At 45.0% G+C, this 15,196-nt stretch overlaps 1 protein-coding gene across 1 annotated transcript; it reads left to right on the top strand.

The window, feature by feature from the left end:
• Positions 1 to 340: 340 nt before the first annotated feature.
• On the top strand, positions 341 to 9,626 carry LOC140482462 (granzyme K-like). The gene is made up of 4 exons (XM_072579981.1): positions 341 to 477; positions 1,872 to 2,022; positions 5,158 to 5,430; positions 9,071 to 9,626. The coding sequence occupies exons 1-4, from the start codon at positions 341 to 343 to the stop codon at positions 9,251 to 9,253; spliced, it is 744 nt and encodes a 247-aa protein (XP_072436082.1). The 3' UTR covers positions 9,254 to 9,626.
• Positions 9,627 to 15,196: the final 5,570 nt, after the last annotated feature.

Below are 15,196 nucleotides of genomic sequence, written 5' to 3'. Positions count from 1 at the left end.
TATCATTTTGAATTTTATAGTTCTGGCAATGAGCTGTGACAAGGATATTAAAAAAATTAGCTCTCATCATGTTATGAGTGTAACTTCTATACTTCAATCTAACTTGTTAATACCACATCCTCCCAAATTGCTATAAAGCATAGCTGTTTGTTCACAGTTCCTTAGAATGAGCAAAATGTTTCAAGTGGTCTTCATTATTTCAATACTCAATGCCTTAGCAAATCATGGCTGTAAGGATACTTAGCAATCGACTCCTTCATATTGAAGTGTAAATAATTCAGTTTTAACTTCATTACTATTTGTAATGATAATCAAGGTTTTTTTAATTGTAGGTGTCTGTATGAAAATTATTGGAGGACGTGATGTTAAACCTGGTTCTGGTTCTTTCATGGTATCCATCCAATGTGCAAATGAACATGTTTGTGGAGGAACTTTAATCCATACTCAGTGGGTCTTGACTTCAGCAAACTGTGCAGTGTAAGTTTTGAAACATTTGGTGATTAAGAATATCTTATTTTTCTGAAATAGTAGAATCAGAAACCATAGTCATAAAATGGGTATCTGGCTGAATTACTTCACTGCACCAATCCCTTTTGTGAACTATGATCTCTAATACCTACCTTGTCTATGAATCCTTTGAGAAGTCCTATACAAAATGATGTATTGTTAAATGATAGAAAATCCAAAATTTTGTGTATTCAATGCAGCTTTTTCAGAATTGTTTTAAAAATAATTTTTGGCATTATATTTTAAAAGTTGGCTCATTTACAATTTCAGGATCTGGTTTTGGATCCAGATTGGATGGATAATTATAAATCTCTTGTTTATTAGCTTCTGGAGAATTACACCAGACATAATTTGAAGTTCCTTTATCCAAATCCATTTATTGTTATATATTGTAGAAAACCAATTCCATTTCAGGGTAGATTAGCACGGGTAAACATAATGATAAGAATAATAACATACGCCACAAGAATATGAAGTATTGTAGTATATTCTTATAAGGCAGGTTTTGTCCAAAGCAGTACATTATACTTTCAAAGTACACAACAGAATCATTAATAACTGAAGGAGGTATAATCCCACTGTATATCCCAAGCATTTGAAAATCTTATTTCAGATTATGTGTTTGGTTTGTACTTTCAAGCACACTTATTTTCCCTGTTATGAAGAGGTATTAGCAGACTTACTGATCTGCATCATGAACCCTGGGCAAGGCCTCGAATGGGGCTTGCTGGCTTAAAGACAGAGTCCGACTTACTGAAGCACGGGATTTCCATTAGCTAATTGTTTAAGAATTAGGCACATTGATATAAGATTTTGGGTGAAAGCAGATGTATGGAAAATTTCTTTTATGCAGCGAGCAGTAATAGTTCAGTAGTCACAGCCCACAAAGCTGGTTAAAGTGGGGGTAATCCATGATTTCAAAAGGAAATTGTATAGTCATTTCGGGTAAATAAAAGGACAGAATGGGGGAATGATGATTATTGGATTGCTTTGGAGACAGCCAGCCTGAACATAATAGGCTAAATGGCCTTCTTTTGGTCTATAATAAATTTACAACTCTGCAATTCCCTGTTTTTATAGTCTGTATGTTATTTTCTTTCCTATTGAGAATATTAATAAATCAAAAATTGGCTTGTCTTTGCCATATCTTTGGGATCAGTTTTGTGCAATTCGACATGTAAAGCAGTTATCTTCGGAAATGTACATTTTCATATTTTCCAATGGCACTAAAAATCAATATCTCATTTTGGGTTTTTCACAAGATTTTCATAACAAGGTCCAGGAAAATGCATGTTGAAAATGCTAATGGCAATATTTTAATCTCAAATTTTAACTAAAGTTCAGTAATTTATCCTGTTATAAAGTTATTACTTTCAAGGGAAAAAAACTACTGTTGTTCTTGGTACCCTGTCCTTGAAAGACAAAAAGAAAGCACAAAATATTAAAGTGATCTTTGCGGAACCACATCCTGCATACAACAACAAAACAGAACAGAACAACTTGGCACTACTCAAGGTATTTCATGCAAAATGTGTGAATGTTTATCCTGTTACTATTGTATGGACTAAGTCAAAAGTTTATGGTTTAATCACTAAAATTTTTAAATATTTGAGAAAAGCCCACATTGCCTTTAGGTTATGATTTGGAGATGCTGGTGTTGGACTGGGATGTACAAAGTTAAAAATCACACAACACCAGGTTATAGTCCAACAGGTTTAATTGGAAGCACACTAGCTTTCGGAACGTCGCTCCTTCATCAGGTGGTAGTGGAGGGCTCAATCCTAACACACAGAATTCATAGCAAAAATTTACAGTGTGATGTAACTGAAATTATACATTGAAAAATTGATTGTTAAGTCTTTCATCTGTTTGAATGCCATGGTAGTTTCACTTCTTTCATGTGTAAATCACAAAACCTTTTTTAAAAAGTTGCATTCTCAGGTTAGCTGTTAACAATGGGTGATAGCTAGACACTATTGTCTAGATATCACCCATTGTTAACAGCTAACCTGAGAATGCAACTTTTGAAAAAAGGTTTTGTGATTTACACATGAAAGAAGTGAAACTATCATGGCATTCAAACAGATGAAAGACTTAACAGACAATCAATTTTTCAATGTATAATTTCAGTTACATCACACTGTAAATTTTTGCTATGAATTCTGTGTGTTAGGATTGAGCCCTCCACTACCACCTGATGAAGGAGCGACGTTCCGAAAGCTAGTGTGCTTCCAATTAAACCTGTTGGACTATAACCTGGTGTTGTGTGATTTTTAACTTTGTGTTTAGGTTTTTATACAAATTCTTGAGATGAATTTGGCACTAATGAGAGGAAAATTATAGAAGTTTGTTGTATGTGATAGAATCGTACATCACAATTGAATGTCACTTGGCCTGAGCATTATTATTGTTTAACTTACCCACCCAAGCTTTCCCCTGCAATTCTTTTTTTTCTTCAAGCATTGATGCATTTCTTTTTTAGGTGTTACTATTAAATCAGCTGTCATCACTCTTCCAAGAAGTTATCAATTTTCATAAATCTGTCTCCTGGAAACATTCTACCTTTGGAAACAGTTTCTCTTTACTTACTCTAACAAAGTAGTTCATTATTTTGAACATCTCTGTGAAATCTCTTTATCTTCTCTGGTACAATGACAGTAGTTATAATTTGAGGGTGTATTAGCATGTAGTAAAGAGTTGCTGGACTAAAAATCCAGAGGATCAAACCATTACTCTGAAAACATGAGTTCAAATCCCGCCACGTTTTGTGGCAAAACTTAAACACAAGTAAATAATGTAAAATCCCAAAGTGTGGAAAGAGGACATTCAGCTCATCAAACCTGAACTGACCCTCTAAAGAGTACCCCACCCTATCCATGTAACCCTGCATTTCTCATGGCTAGCTCATATAGCCTGTACATCCCTGGACATTATGGGCAACTTTATTCCTGATGAAGGGCTTTTGCAGAAACGTTGATATTGCTGCTCCTCAGATGCTGCCTGAACTGCTGTGCTCTTCCAGCACCACTAATCCAAAATTTAGCATTGCCAATCCACCTAAGCGGCACATTTTTGGACTGTGAGAGGAAACTGGGGAAAACCCACAAAGGCACAGGGAGACCATGCAAACTCCACACAGTCACCCAAGAGTGGAACTGAACCCAGGTCCCAGGTGCTGTGAGTGGTAACCATTGAGCTACCACAACAGCTGGTGATATACCTGAGATACTGGATTAGTGATGCTGGAAGAGCACAGCAGTTCAGGCAGCATCCAACGAGCAGTGAAAAGCCCTTCATCAGGAATAAAGGCAGTGAGCCTGAAGCATGGAGAGATAAGCTAGAGGAGGGTGGGGGTGGGGAGAGAGTAGCATAGAGTACAATGGGTGAGTGGGGGAGGAGATGAAGGTGATAGGTCAAGGAGGAGAGAGGTGGAGTGGATAGGTGGAAAAGAAGATAGGCAGGTCGGACAAGTCAAGGAGACAGTAACTGAGCTGAAAGTTTGAAACTAGGATGAGGTGGGGAAGGGGAAATGAGGAAGCTGTTGAAGTCCACATTGATGCCCTGGGGTTGAAGTGTTCCGAGGCGGAAGATGAGGCGTTCTTCCTCCAGGCGTCTGGTGGTGAGGGAGCGGCGGTGAAGGAGGATATCCAAGCTAAAATACTAATTTTGTCAATAATTATAATGCAAGCACAAACTTGTTATAAAACCATATCTGGTCCATTCTTGCCCTTTCAGGAGAGGAAATCTGATGTGTTCTGGCCTACATATGAGCCCAGACACAAAGCAACATGATTTACTCTTAACGACCATAGGAGGGCAGTAGTGGCTAGGAAATAAATACTGGTCTTGCCATGAAACCCATTTCCAAGAATAAATGTAAAGATGTGTTTTTCCAGCCTATTGTCTCAAAGGCCCTTAACTATGGTTCTGCAGCTTTCTAAATTGGGGTCACCCCCAGAATTAAACACAATGTTCCAGCTAAGATCTAAACAGTGTTTTATCAAGGTTGAACATAAGGCCTTCACATTTGTATTCTTCTATTGACAAAACTAAGAACTTCAGATTTATTTTTCAAGACTGTGTCATGCCACCTTGCCACACGTTCAATGATGTCCACTCATACTCCCACATCTCTCTTTTCCTACAAGCCTTTTGTAAACCTTTATCACAGCATAGTGAATACATTTGGAAAAAAATACATTCATTTTAAAACCTGCATATGAACACAGAAGAAATGCACATAGGATTCCAGCATAAAGGTTTCTATTCCAGCAATATCCCCTTTTACATAATATTCTTGAGACAAAGTCTATTATTTTGGGGAGGTGTTGGGCTAGTGGCTAAGCTATGAATCTAGGGATCTATGTGGAATTTGATTTTAGAAGAAGATCTAGAATTAACAGTCTAATAGCTAAAACGTCACCCACTGTCAATTGTCAGGAAACCCCATCTGTTTCACTAAAGCCCTTTATGGAAGGGAAATACCATCCTTACCTGATCTGGCCTCCATGTGACTCCAGACCCAAAGCAATGTGGTCGACTCTTAACTGCCCTTTGGGGAATTAGGGATGGACAATAAATGATGGCTGAGCCAGTGACATTCACATCTTGTAAAATGAATATAAAAAACCTTCCTTCTCTCTATTTTAGTTGGATCGACCTGCAAAACTGAATAAGTTTGTAAAGGTCCTCTCATTGCCAAAATCAACAAAAGATATTAAAAGTGGAACAAAATGCAAGATTCTAGGATGGGGACAAACATCTGTTGACAATGACGATTCATCTGACACTTTGAAAGAAATTATTGTAACTATTATAGACCGGCAACGCTGCAACAGTAAAGACTATTACAAACATGATCCAGTCGTAACAGATGATATGTTATGTGCTGGTGATGCAAACCGGATGTCCAAACTGTGCAGGGTAAGTTAAAAATAATGTTATAAACTCCATTGATAAATACATATTAAGTGTATGCTAAGTGAATAATTGATCCGACTAAAATACTAGATTGGTCCTTATGCCTAAGTGGAAATAGACAACAGCCTGTCAACAAAGTTGGGCAAAGCAGAGGTCAATGGGATTGATCCAGAATTGCTGAAGAACATCAGATCAGAGTAGCTAGCAAAGCTCTTTATGATTCCAAACATCAGGCATTAATCAAACAGAGTGACCATAATTACGAAATCAGGGAGACCACTGTATGATTCTTACAGCTAAGGACCATCCCGTTACTGTCAATAAATTAGAAGAGCCTGCAGTGCCTCCTGCTGCACAGGCTTAGGCCCATCCTGGAATCAACAAAGGCCCCATGTCATCACACAAGCTGCAACTGAAGAAGAGTCTTTTTCTCAAAAATAATGGCTTTAATAGAACTGGGAACCAACATAAATTGAGATGGTCTAACAAGTTGGATCAAAGATATAGAATGATTACAGCACCACAGGAGTCCATTTAGCCTATTCACATGTATTTTGGCCCTCAGCAAGAGTAAATCGTCTAGTCCAAGTCCCTGGTCTTTGGTCATACCTCTGATCAATATTTCTTTTCAAGATTTTATTTCAGTTCCCCTTTGTAAACCATTTCAGATTTTCTTGCCCATGTTTGACCTGATACCATGAGATCCAGAGTCAATGTTGAGGTGTCTCACAGCAATCCTTGCCTCTGATGGGATAGGATATGCCCAGGGATGATGAGAATGTTGTCTGCGACTCCACCTGTAAAGTATGATTCTATGAGTAGGTCAGACTGTTGGCTGACTGTTGTGAGACAGCTAATTCAGGTTTGGTACTAATCCATAGATATCATAAGGGTTTACAGAGCTGTGTTTGCAGTTATTGTTTCCGGAGCCGAGGGCAACGTCAGGTTGAGCAGCCATTTTTATTACTCTTTTGGGACATTTTAGTGACTCTTTCAACTGAATGGCTTTCTAGAGCATTTCACAGGGCAGTTAGGAATTAACCACATTAGTGTGGAGTCACATGCAGGCCAGACCAGGTAAAGGAAATGAAATGAACCAGATATATTTTTACAACGGTGTACAATGTCATCATTAGATATTTTAAATTCTCAACTTTTAAAAATGGGCCCTCGAAACAGGTCCTCCAGGTCTCTGGATTGTTAATCAAATGACAATAGCACCCTGCATCATTGTCAGTTCCTGAATGGAAAGATCAGTGACTAGAAGGCATAGATTGAAAGTGATTGGTAGAAGGATTAGGAAGGAGATTAGAAGAAGATTTCATTTTCACTCAGAGGATAGTAGGGGTTCTGGAATTCCTGATGAAGAGCTTATGCTCAAAATATCGATTTTCCTGCAACATGGATGCTTTTCCAGCACCACACTCTTGACTCTGATCGCCAGCATCTGCAGTCCCCTACTTACTCCAACATAATGGTACGGCTGATGTGTTATTCAGATCAACAAGCTTACAAACAATTCTAACTAGTTATTTAATTGAATGTGGTGGGCAGCTAACTTTGATATCCACCCACCTTGTGTATTGTGAGAATAAGCTTGTGGGTAGGTGATAAGGGAGGGAGTTGTGTCTTCTGTTAAGATGAGGGGGAGTAAGGCGCCTGAGCCTGGGGTTCGTCCACTTTTCTTTTTGTTTCATTTTATCTCTTTTCTTTGTTTTTTGTTTTTCTCTTTTATTTTACTTAAATTTTGTTGAAGTGCAAAACAATTCTCCATTGGAACTATTCATCTGGATTTTTAAATAGTTCGTGCAGAAGTCTATGAAATAAATAATGCTGGTGCTTCAAGCAATAATGCTGATGACAATACTGAGAGGACAGAATCATAGCTATAATGTGGGTCCAACATCAGTCACAACAATAAGTTCAACATCATCAATGTTAGAATTGGAGTGTTTGGTTGGAGGCTAACAACACTAAAGGATAACAATACGTTAAGACTGGAGAACGAAAGTTGCAGTAAATGTTTGCAGTGTCATCTGATCAATGACTAACATCTGTCAGTTTGACATATCCTCTTGATCATCAGAATCTCCCCTCAAACATCAGCAAGGCAGCCTTTGTGTAGAGCCACAGAAAATGGGGGAGATTCTAAACGAGTATTTTGCATCAGTATTTACTGTGGAAAAGGACATGGAAGGTATAGAATGTAGGGAAATAGATTGTGACATCTTGAAAAATGTCCATATTACAGAGGAGGAAGCGCTGGATGTCTTGAAACACATAAAAGTGGATAAATCCCCAGGACCTGATCGGGTGTTCCCTAGTAACAAAGGGTTGATGAGGGCAGAGCGGTAGATATGATCTATATGGACTTCAATAAGGCGTTCGACAAGGTTCCCCATGGGAGACTGGTTAGCAAGGTTAGATCTCACAGAATACAGGGAGAACTAGCCATTTGGATACAGAACTGGCTCAAAGGTAACAGACCGAGGGTAGTGGTGGAAGGTTGTTTTTCAGACTGGTGGCCTGTGACCAGTGGAGTGCCAAAAGGATCGATGTTGGGTCCACTACTTTTTGTCATTCATATAAATGATTTGGCTGTGACCATAAGAGGTACAGTTAGTAAGTTTGCAGATGACGCCAAAATTGGAGATGTAGTGGACAGCAAAGAGGGTTACCTCAGAGTACAACAGGATCTTGATCAGAGGGGTCAGTGGCCTGAGAAGTGGCAGATACAGTTTAATTCAGATAAATGTGAGGTGCTGCATTTTGGGAAAGCAAATCTTAGCAGGACTTATACACTTAATGGTAAGATCCTAGGGAGTGTTGCTGAACAAAGAGACTTTGGAGTGCAGGTTCATAGCTCCTTGAAAGTGGAGTCGCAGGTAGATAGGATAGTGAAGAAGGTGTTTGGTATGCTTTCCTTTATTGGTCAGAGTATTGAGTACAGGAGTTGGGAGGTCATGTTGCGGCTGTACAGGACATTGGTTAGGCCACTTTTGGAATATTGCATACAATTCTGGTTTCCTTCCTATTGGAAAGGTATGAAGCTTGAAAAGGTTCAGAAAAGATTTACAAGGATGTTGCCAGGGTTGGAGGATTTGAGGTCTAGGGAGAGGTTGAATAGGCTGGGGCTGTTTTCCCTGGAGCGTCAGAGGCTGAGGGGTGACGTTATAGAGGTTTACAAAATCATGAGGGGCATGGATAGGATAAATAGGCAAAGGATCTAAGGGGCAACCTTTTCATGCAGAGGATGGAACGTGTATGGAATGAGCTGTCAGAGAAGTGATGGAGGCTGGTACAATTGCAACATTTACAAGGCATTTGGATTGGTATATGAATAGGAAGAGTTTGGAGGGATATGGGCTGGGTGCTGCAGGTGGGACTAGATTGGGTTGGGATATCTGGTCGGCATGGATGGGTTGGACTGAAGGGTCTATTTCTGCACTGTACATCTCTATGACTCTATGACTTGATGAAATCAAACTAGTAAACAGCTCCTGAATAAACAATTTGTTTGACTAATCTTGACACAGGCCAGAAAGAATTTGCTGTATTAAGGTACTTTTAATCTTGTTGCCTTTTGCAACAGCCATTTTTAAATACAATATAAAGTTCTAATATATTATACATTATGTCACAGGGTGATGCAGGTGGACCATTGATATGTAAAACTCTGGGAAAACAGTTCGCTGGCATTGCTGCCTTTGAAAAGAGTTGTGAGACCAAGAATCAACCTGGAATTTATACACGTTTATCGAAGAATTACATTAAGTGGATAAAGAAAACCATGAAAAGGCCAATGGGCAACACCACATTTAAGTAAATTGATAAGAATGATTTGGTTAAAAAAGTAAATGTGTGTACTTTAGGTAATGATTTTGAATATATAACAAATACAGTTGGCCAGTGATCACCTGCTAAATATGTTAAAATGTCTCCGCATTTGTTCACTAGTGTCATAACTTGGCTGAGCAGCTTCCAAATTTTGAGATCTAAACCAAATTATCAGAATGCTGCAAGGGGAAAGTTAGCTAATTATTGTCAAATTTAGCTGAGTAATATTCCAAAGGATTGGATATTTCTTTGGTCAAATAAGTTGTGGTAAGCATCTCCCCATTACTATGGAAAGAGCAGAACGTTTTCTCACAATTATATAAATTACCAGCTTTGATTTTATTTTCAATATAATGATGTATTCTGGTCTATTCATTATGTATAAAAGAGAATAAAAGATTTTTTAGACAAAGGTAAACATTACTTAAATGATTATCTATTGCTGTAGCTTTTACAAAATATTATGTGAAGTCACCATAGTCCAAGAAAACCAGAGGACTCCTGTCTCACTGAGAGTGGGATGACCCTTTTGGCTCGGAATATGTGTCGTTCCTGAGGACCAGAGGAAGAGATTCTGCTCGAGTGTTGGAGGTTCGACGCAGCAGAAGCGTGCTGGCGGGGGAAAAAACTGCGGGGGTCGTGTTGCGAGTCGTCGGAGCTGCTGGAGACCATCGCTGGATCGTGATTGGACGTTGGAGGATCGTTTGGTTGTGCTGACCTGCTCTTGGTGGATCTTCATGCTGGCTTCGGCCTAACGCCAATTCAGGGACCAGCCAACCTCTGAGCTATGGCCTCAGCAGCCACTCGCCGCCCGGGCCAGGGCATTCGGAACACAGTCAGGGTGACTGTGAAGAAGGTGGAGGAGCACACACCGGTGGATCGGACGGTGTTTGTGAAGAAAGTTCTGCTGGAGTGTTGCGGCCTTGCAGCCGCAGACGTGTACTGCCTGCAGGATTTCCCTGGGGCAGGCTACTTCGATGTGACCTTCAGAAGCGTGAAGCAGTGCGAACAGCTCCTGAAGGTCTTCAAGGAGAAGGAAGGGGAGCCGCTGTTCTCCATCTTGTCGGCGACGCCATTGTGTGTGCTTCCTGCACAGAGGAACCGGGTTGTTACAATCCATATGTACAACCCCTACGTTCCAGCGGCTGATGTCCTGACCTTCCTGGGAAGGTACGTCCAAGTCGAGGGAGAAGCCACCGATGTGATCGACCCCTTTGGGATCTGGACCAGTAAGAGGCAGGTCAAGATAACTCTGAGGGCCGATGACAGTGGGAACATCCTCCACCCACCCTCGAGCTTCGCAATCGGAGGGAGCAGAGGCTACCTGACATATGCAGGGCAGCCCAAAGTGTGCCGAACCTGCGGGAAGTCGGGACACGTGGCGGTGGATTGCAAAGTGACCATCTGCAGGAACTGCAAACAGGAGGGTCACTTGACAAAGGACTGTCGGGAGGAAAAGAGCTGCAACCTGTGCGGGGAGGCGGGCCACATGTACAAGGCCTGCCCGAGACGAGGAGCCGCCACCTACGCACAGATGGCCGGAGGTGGCAACACGAGCCGCGGACCGACAAAGTCTAACGAGGTACCGCGAATCAGCAAAGGAACGGTGCCTGGAGGCACCCAGAAGGAAGGGAAAGTTGTAGAGGAGCAGGCAGCAGACAGCGGGGAGATGCAGCAGCCGACCCAAGCTCCTGCAAGACTGACGGAGGAAATGGAAGAGGAGGGATCAAAGGAGGCAGAGCAGTGGATTATCGTTAAAAACAGGAAAAGGAAACCTCTCGAGGGCCCCAAAGCCACCAAGCGAAGGGGGAAGAGACACCTCCAAGAGGAGGATACAGGCAGCTCCTCCGAGGGTGAGGACGGGCGCAAGAAGGGTCGCCTCCGGAGGAAGAGGCAGAGCGCCGTGGGGAGAAAGGAGGGCAACACCGCCCAAGAAGGAAAAGACGATCCCTCTGAGGGGATGGGTGAAGGCCTCCCCCTACCCGGTGAGAACCAAGGGGTACCCACCGGCCCACAGCTCCAGGGAACTGGGAGCAGCGTCCCAGTGACAGCCCTGATGTCAGATGGAGAACGGGGCGATGCGGACCCTGGGTCTGACACGATGACACCAGAGCGGGGAAATGACTCCAGCGTGGAGCCGGACAACTACCTCAGCCCTGGGAAGGTCCAGCAGTTTGCTGTCACCACGGGGATGCACGCAGCTACCCCACTGGAGCAAGACCAGAAGAAAATGGACACTGGTAACCCCGCAAACTGTTAAAATGGGGTTTAAAATTGCCAGCATAAATGTGCGTAGCATTAAAGCGGCTACGCGATGTGTTTCAACGCTGGCCTTCCTGGCCAACGTCAAAGCCGATGTCCTGTTTCTGCAGGAGTGCGGGATACCGCACCTCAGCAGTTACAGGAGATGGTCGAGCTTGTGGGCCCACGGGCCGTCAGTGTGGTCGGGGGGCAACGATAGCCGCGCCTCCGGCCTGGGTATCCTGTTGCGGGGAGGCAACTTCACCATCTCCGAGGTTAAGGAGGTGGTGGGCGGGCGCCTCCTCGTCGTGGACGTCAAATACAGAAACGCTCCCGTGAGACTAATCAACGTGTACGCCCCAGTGGGTAAGAGTGAACGGTTGGCCGTCCTGCAACAGCTTCCACTGCTGCTGGCTACGTCCAGGCCGGTCATTCTGGCCGGAGACTTCAACTGCATCATTGATGCTGATGGACGATCCGGCGGGGGGGACAGTAAACCGGACGCTACGTCCAGGGCCCTGATGGAAACGGTCAAAGACGCCAAGCTGCACGACGTCTTCAGCGCCCCTGCAGACGGAGCGCAGCGTAGATACACCTGGTCACGGGCAGACGGGTCTATCCGCTCAAGGATAGATTACCTGTTTGTGTCCCGAACGCTCTCGGTCAGATCCACCGACGTCAAGCCGGTGTTCTTCTCTGACCACTGCCTCCTGCTGGCCGACTGTCACCTACAGGACGAACAGCGGGCGGGCAAGGGAACGTGGAAACTGAACACTAAGCTGTTGACCCCGGGAAACATCGAAGAGCTCAAGAGGGATTACGCAGGTTGGAGAACCGTGAAGCCCCTCTTTGAGTCTCCAGCGGACTGGTGGGAAACGGTAAAAGGGAACATCAAGAGGTTCTTCATCCTCAAAGGTGTCCAGGAGGCGAGAGAGAGGCGGGGAAAACTGTCCCAGCTCCAGGAAAGTATGCAGAACCTGCTCCTGCTGCAGACGATGGGGGTGGATGTCACGGAGGACCTCAAGGAGGTGAAGGGCCAGCAAGCCTCGCTCTTCGCCTCGGAGGCCTCCAGGATAATCTTCCGGTCCAGGGTCCGCTCGGTGGAGCAGGACGAGACGTGCTCACGTTTCTTCTTCCAGAAGGTGCACAAAGAGAGCTCCGTGCTCAGCAGCCTGAAGAAAGAAGATGGCTCGGTAACGTCATCTCAGGCTGATGTCATGAGGATCAGCAAATCCTTCTACGCCAGCCTGTATGACTCGAAGCCGACCGACAGCGCGGCCTCCCAGTCGTTCCTGTCCTCTATCACGGAGGTCCTAGATGACGGAACACGAGAGAGGCTGGACCAGCCGCTATCTCTGGATGAACTGACCAAGGCCCTCGAGTCCTTCGAAAAGAATAAAACTCCCGGAAGCGACGGCTTACCGGTCGAGGTTTATTCCGCTCTTTGGGACTTGATCGGCCAGGACCTGCTGGAGGTGTATGTCAGTATGCTCCGGGCAGGTACCATGAGTGAATCCATGAGGAAAGGCATCATCACCCTCGTCTACAAGCGGAAGGGGGAGAGGGAGGAAATTAGAAATTGGAGACCGATCTCACTGTTAAATGCAGACTACAAAATCCTGTCAAAGGTCATCGCCAACCGGGTCAGGTCTGCTCTGGGATCGGTGATCCACCCGGACCAAACCTGTGCTGTACCGGGCAGGAAGATCTCTGAGAGTCTCGCACTCCTCAGGGATACGATCGCCTACGTGCAGGACAGGGGGGTGGACACCTGCCTCATCAGCCTGGACCAGGAGAAAGCCTTTGACAGGATATCGCATACATATATGAGGGATGTCCTCTCCAAAATGGGCTTTGGGGAGGGAATCGGAAATTGGATCAGACTGCTCTACACCAACATTGTCAGTGCAGTCTCAATCAATGGGTGGGAATCAGATAGCTTCCCTGTAAGATCTGGAGTCAGGCAGGGATGCCCCCTCTCACCCGCCTTGTTTGTGTGTTGCATAGAGCCATTTGCCGAATCCATCAGGAAGGATGCGAGCCTGAGAGGGGTGACTATTCCTGGCAGCGGGGGCCTGCAGGTTAAGGCCTCCCTGTACATGGATGACGTCGCTGTTTTCTGCTCGGATCCGCTGTCCGTGCACAGACTCGTGTGCATCTGCGACCAGTTCGAACGGGCCTCGGGGGCCAAGGTAAACCGAGGCAAGAGCGAGGCCATGCTCTTCGGGAACTGGGCCGACCAATCCTCTATCCCCTTCACCGTCAGGACTGACCACCTGAAGGTGCTGGGTATTTGGTTCGGGGGGGCTGGGGCGTGCGCCAAGACCTGGGAGGAGCGGATCAGGAAGATGAGACAGAAACTAGGCAGATGGGGGCAACGGTCGCTCTCCATCGCGGGAAAAAACCTGGTCATCAGGTGTGAGGTACTCTCAGTATTGCTATATGTGGCACAGGTCTGGCCTATCCCCAGGACCTGTGCCGCCGCAGTCACCCGGGCCATCTTCCAATTCATTTGGAGATCAAAGATGGACCGGGTCCGAAGAGACTCTATGTACAAAGACCGGTGCAATGGGGGAAAAAACACGCCCAATGCCACCCTCACCCTGATGGCCACCTTTGTGTGTTGCTGCATCAAGCTGTGCGTGGATCCCCGGTACGCAAACACCAAGTGTCACTACGTACTGAGGTTCTACCTGTCCCCGGTGTTGCGAAGGATGGGCCTGGCCTCGCTGCCGCGGAACGCTCCGAGTAGTTGGACCGTTCCGTATCACCTGTCCTTCGTGGAGAAATTTATGAGGAAAAACACCTTTGACCACAAGTCCATCAGGAAGTGGTCAGCACGTAGCGTCCTTGAGACCCTTCGGGAAAAGGAGAGGGCGGATCCTGTCGAGCGGTTCCCTGAGCAGACTGTCAAAGCCATTTGGCAGAATGCCTCATCGCCAGAACTTTCCAACAAGCACCAAGACGTGGCTTGGCTGGTGGTGAGAAGGGCTCTGCCTGTGAGATCCTTTATGCACGCCCGGACTCTCTGCCGCACCGCACGCTGCCCTCGAAGTGGCTGCGGGGGGGACGAGACTGTCACACACCTCCTTCTGGAATGTGCCTATGCAGAGGAAGTCTGGAGAGGAATGCAGTGGTGCTTGTCGAGGTTCGTCCCGAGCAGCGCCGTGACGCGGGACTCCGTGCTCTACGGCCTGTTCCCCGGGACTCACACCGAGACGAACATTAACTGCGCCTGGAGGATCATCAACTCGGTGAAGGACGCTCTCTGGGCGGTCCGAAACCTGTTGATCTTCCAGCTGAAGGAGTTGACCCCGACCGAGTGTTGCAGACTGGCACATTCCAAGGTCCAAGACTACGTGTTGAGGGACGCGCTGAAGCTTGGGGCAGCTGCCGCCAAGGCGCGGTGGGGAAAGACCACTGTGTAAGATCGGCCTGCCGAAAGAAGAACAGGGGGCCCATACAGACGTTTTTTTGGGCTCTGCTGATGCCTCAGCCAAATATATGTATATATACAAGATTGAAAAAATGCACAGGATTGTAAAGGACAAGAATAAAGTCGAATCTGTGTTTGTAAATATGGACATATGTATGGCATGATCCAATGTACAGACCATCAAATCATTTATGAATAAAGTATATTTTTGAAATAAAAAAAAAAAAGAGAGTGGGATGACAGGCAGTGAGTTTA

This window comes from Chiloscyllium punctatum, chromosome 1 (assembly GCF_047496795.1).
Source record: "Chiloscyllium punctatum isolate Juve2018m chromosome 1, sChiPun1.3, whole genome shotgun sequence".
In the NCBI taxonomy this organism is placed as follows: Eukaryota; Metazoa; Chordata; class Chondrichthyes; order Orectolobiformes; family Hemiscylliidae; genus Chiloscyllium; species Chiloscyllium punctatum.
This window is presented reverse-complemented; position numbering and strand designations above follow the sequence as displayed.

Coding starts and splice junctions, on each gene's coding strand:
- LOC140482462 (XM_072579981.1), top strand. CDS start 341: ATGAAAATTATTGGAGGACGTGATGTTAAACCTGGTTCTGGTTCTTTC. Junction 2,023..5,157: donor ACAACTTGGCACTACTCAAG/GTATTTCATGCA, acceptor TCTCTATTTTAG/TTGGATCGACCTGCAAAACT. Junction 5,431..9,070: donor GGATGTCCAAACTGTGCAGG/GTAAGTTAAAAA, acceptor ATTATGTCACAG/GGTGATGCAGGTGGACCATT.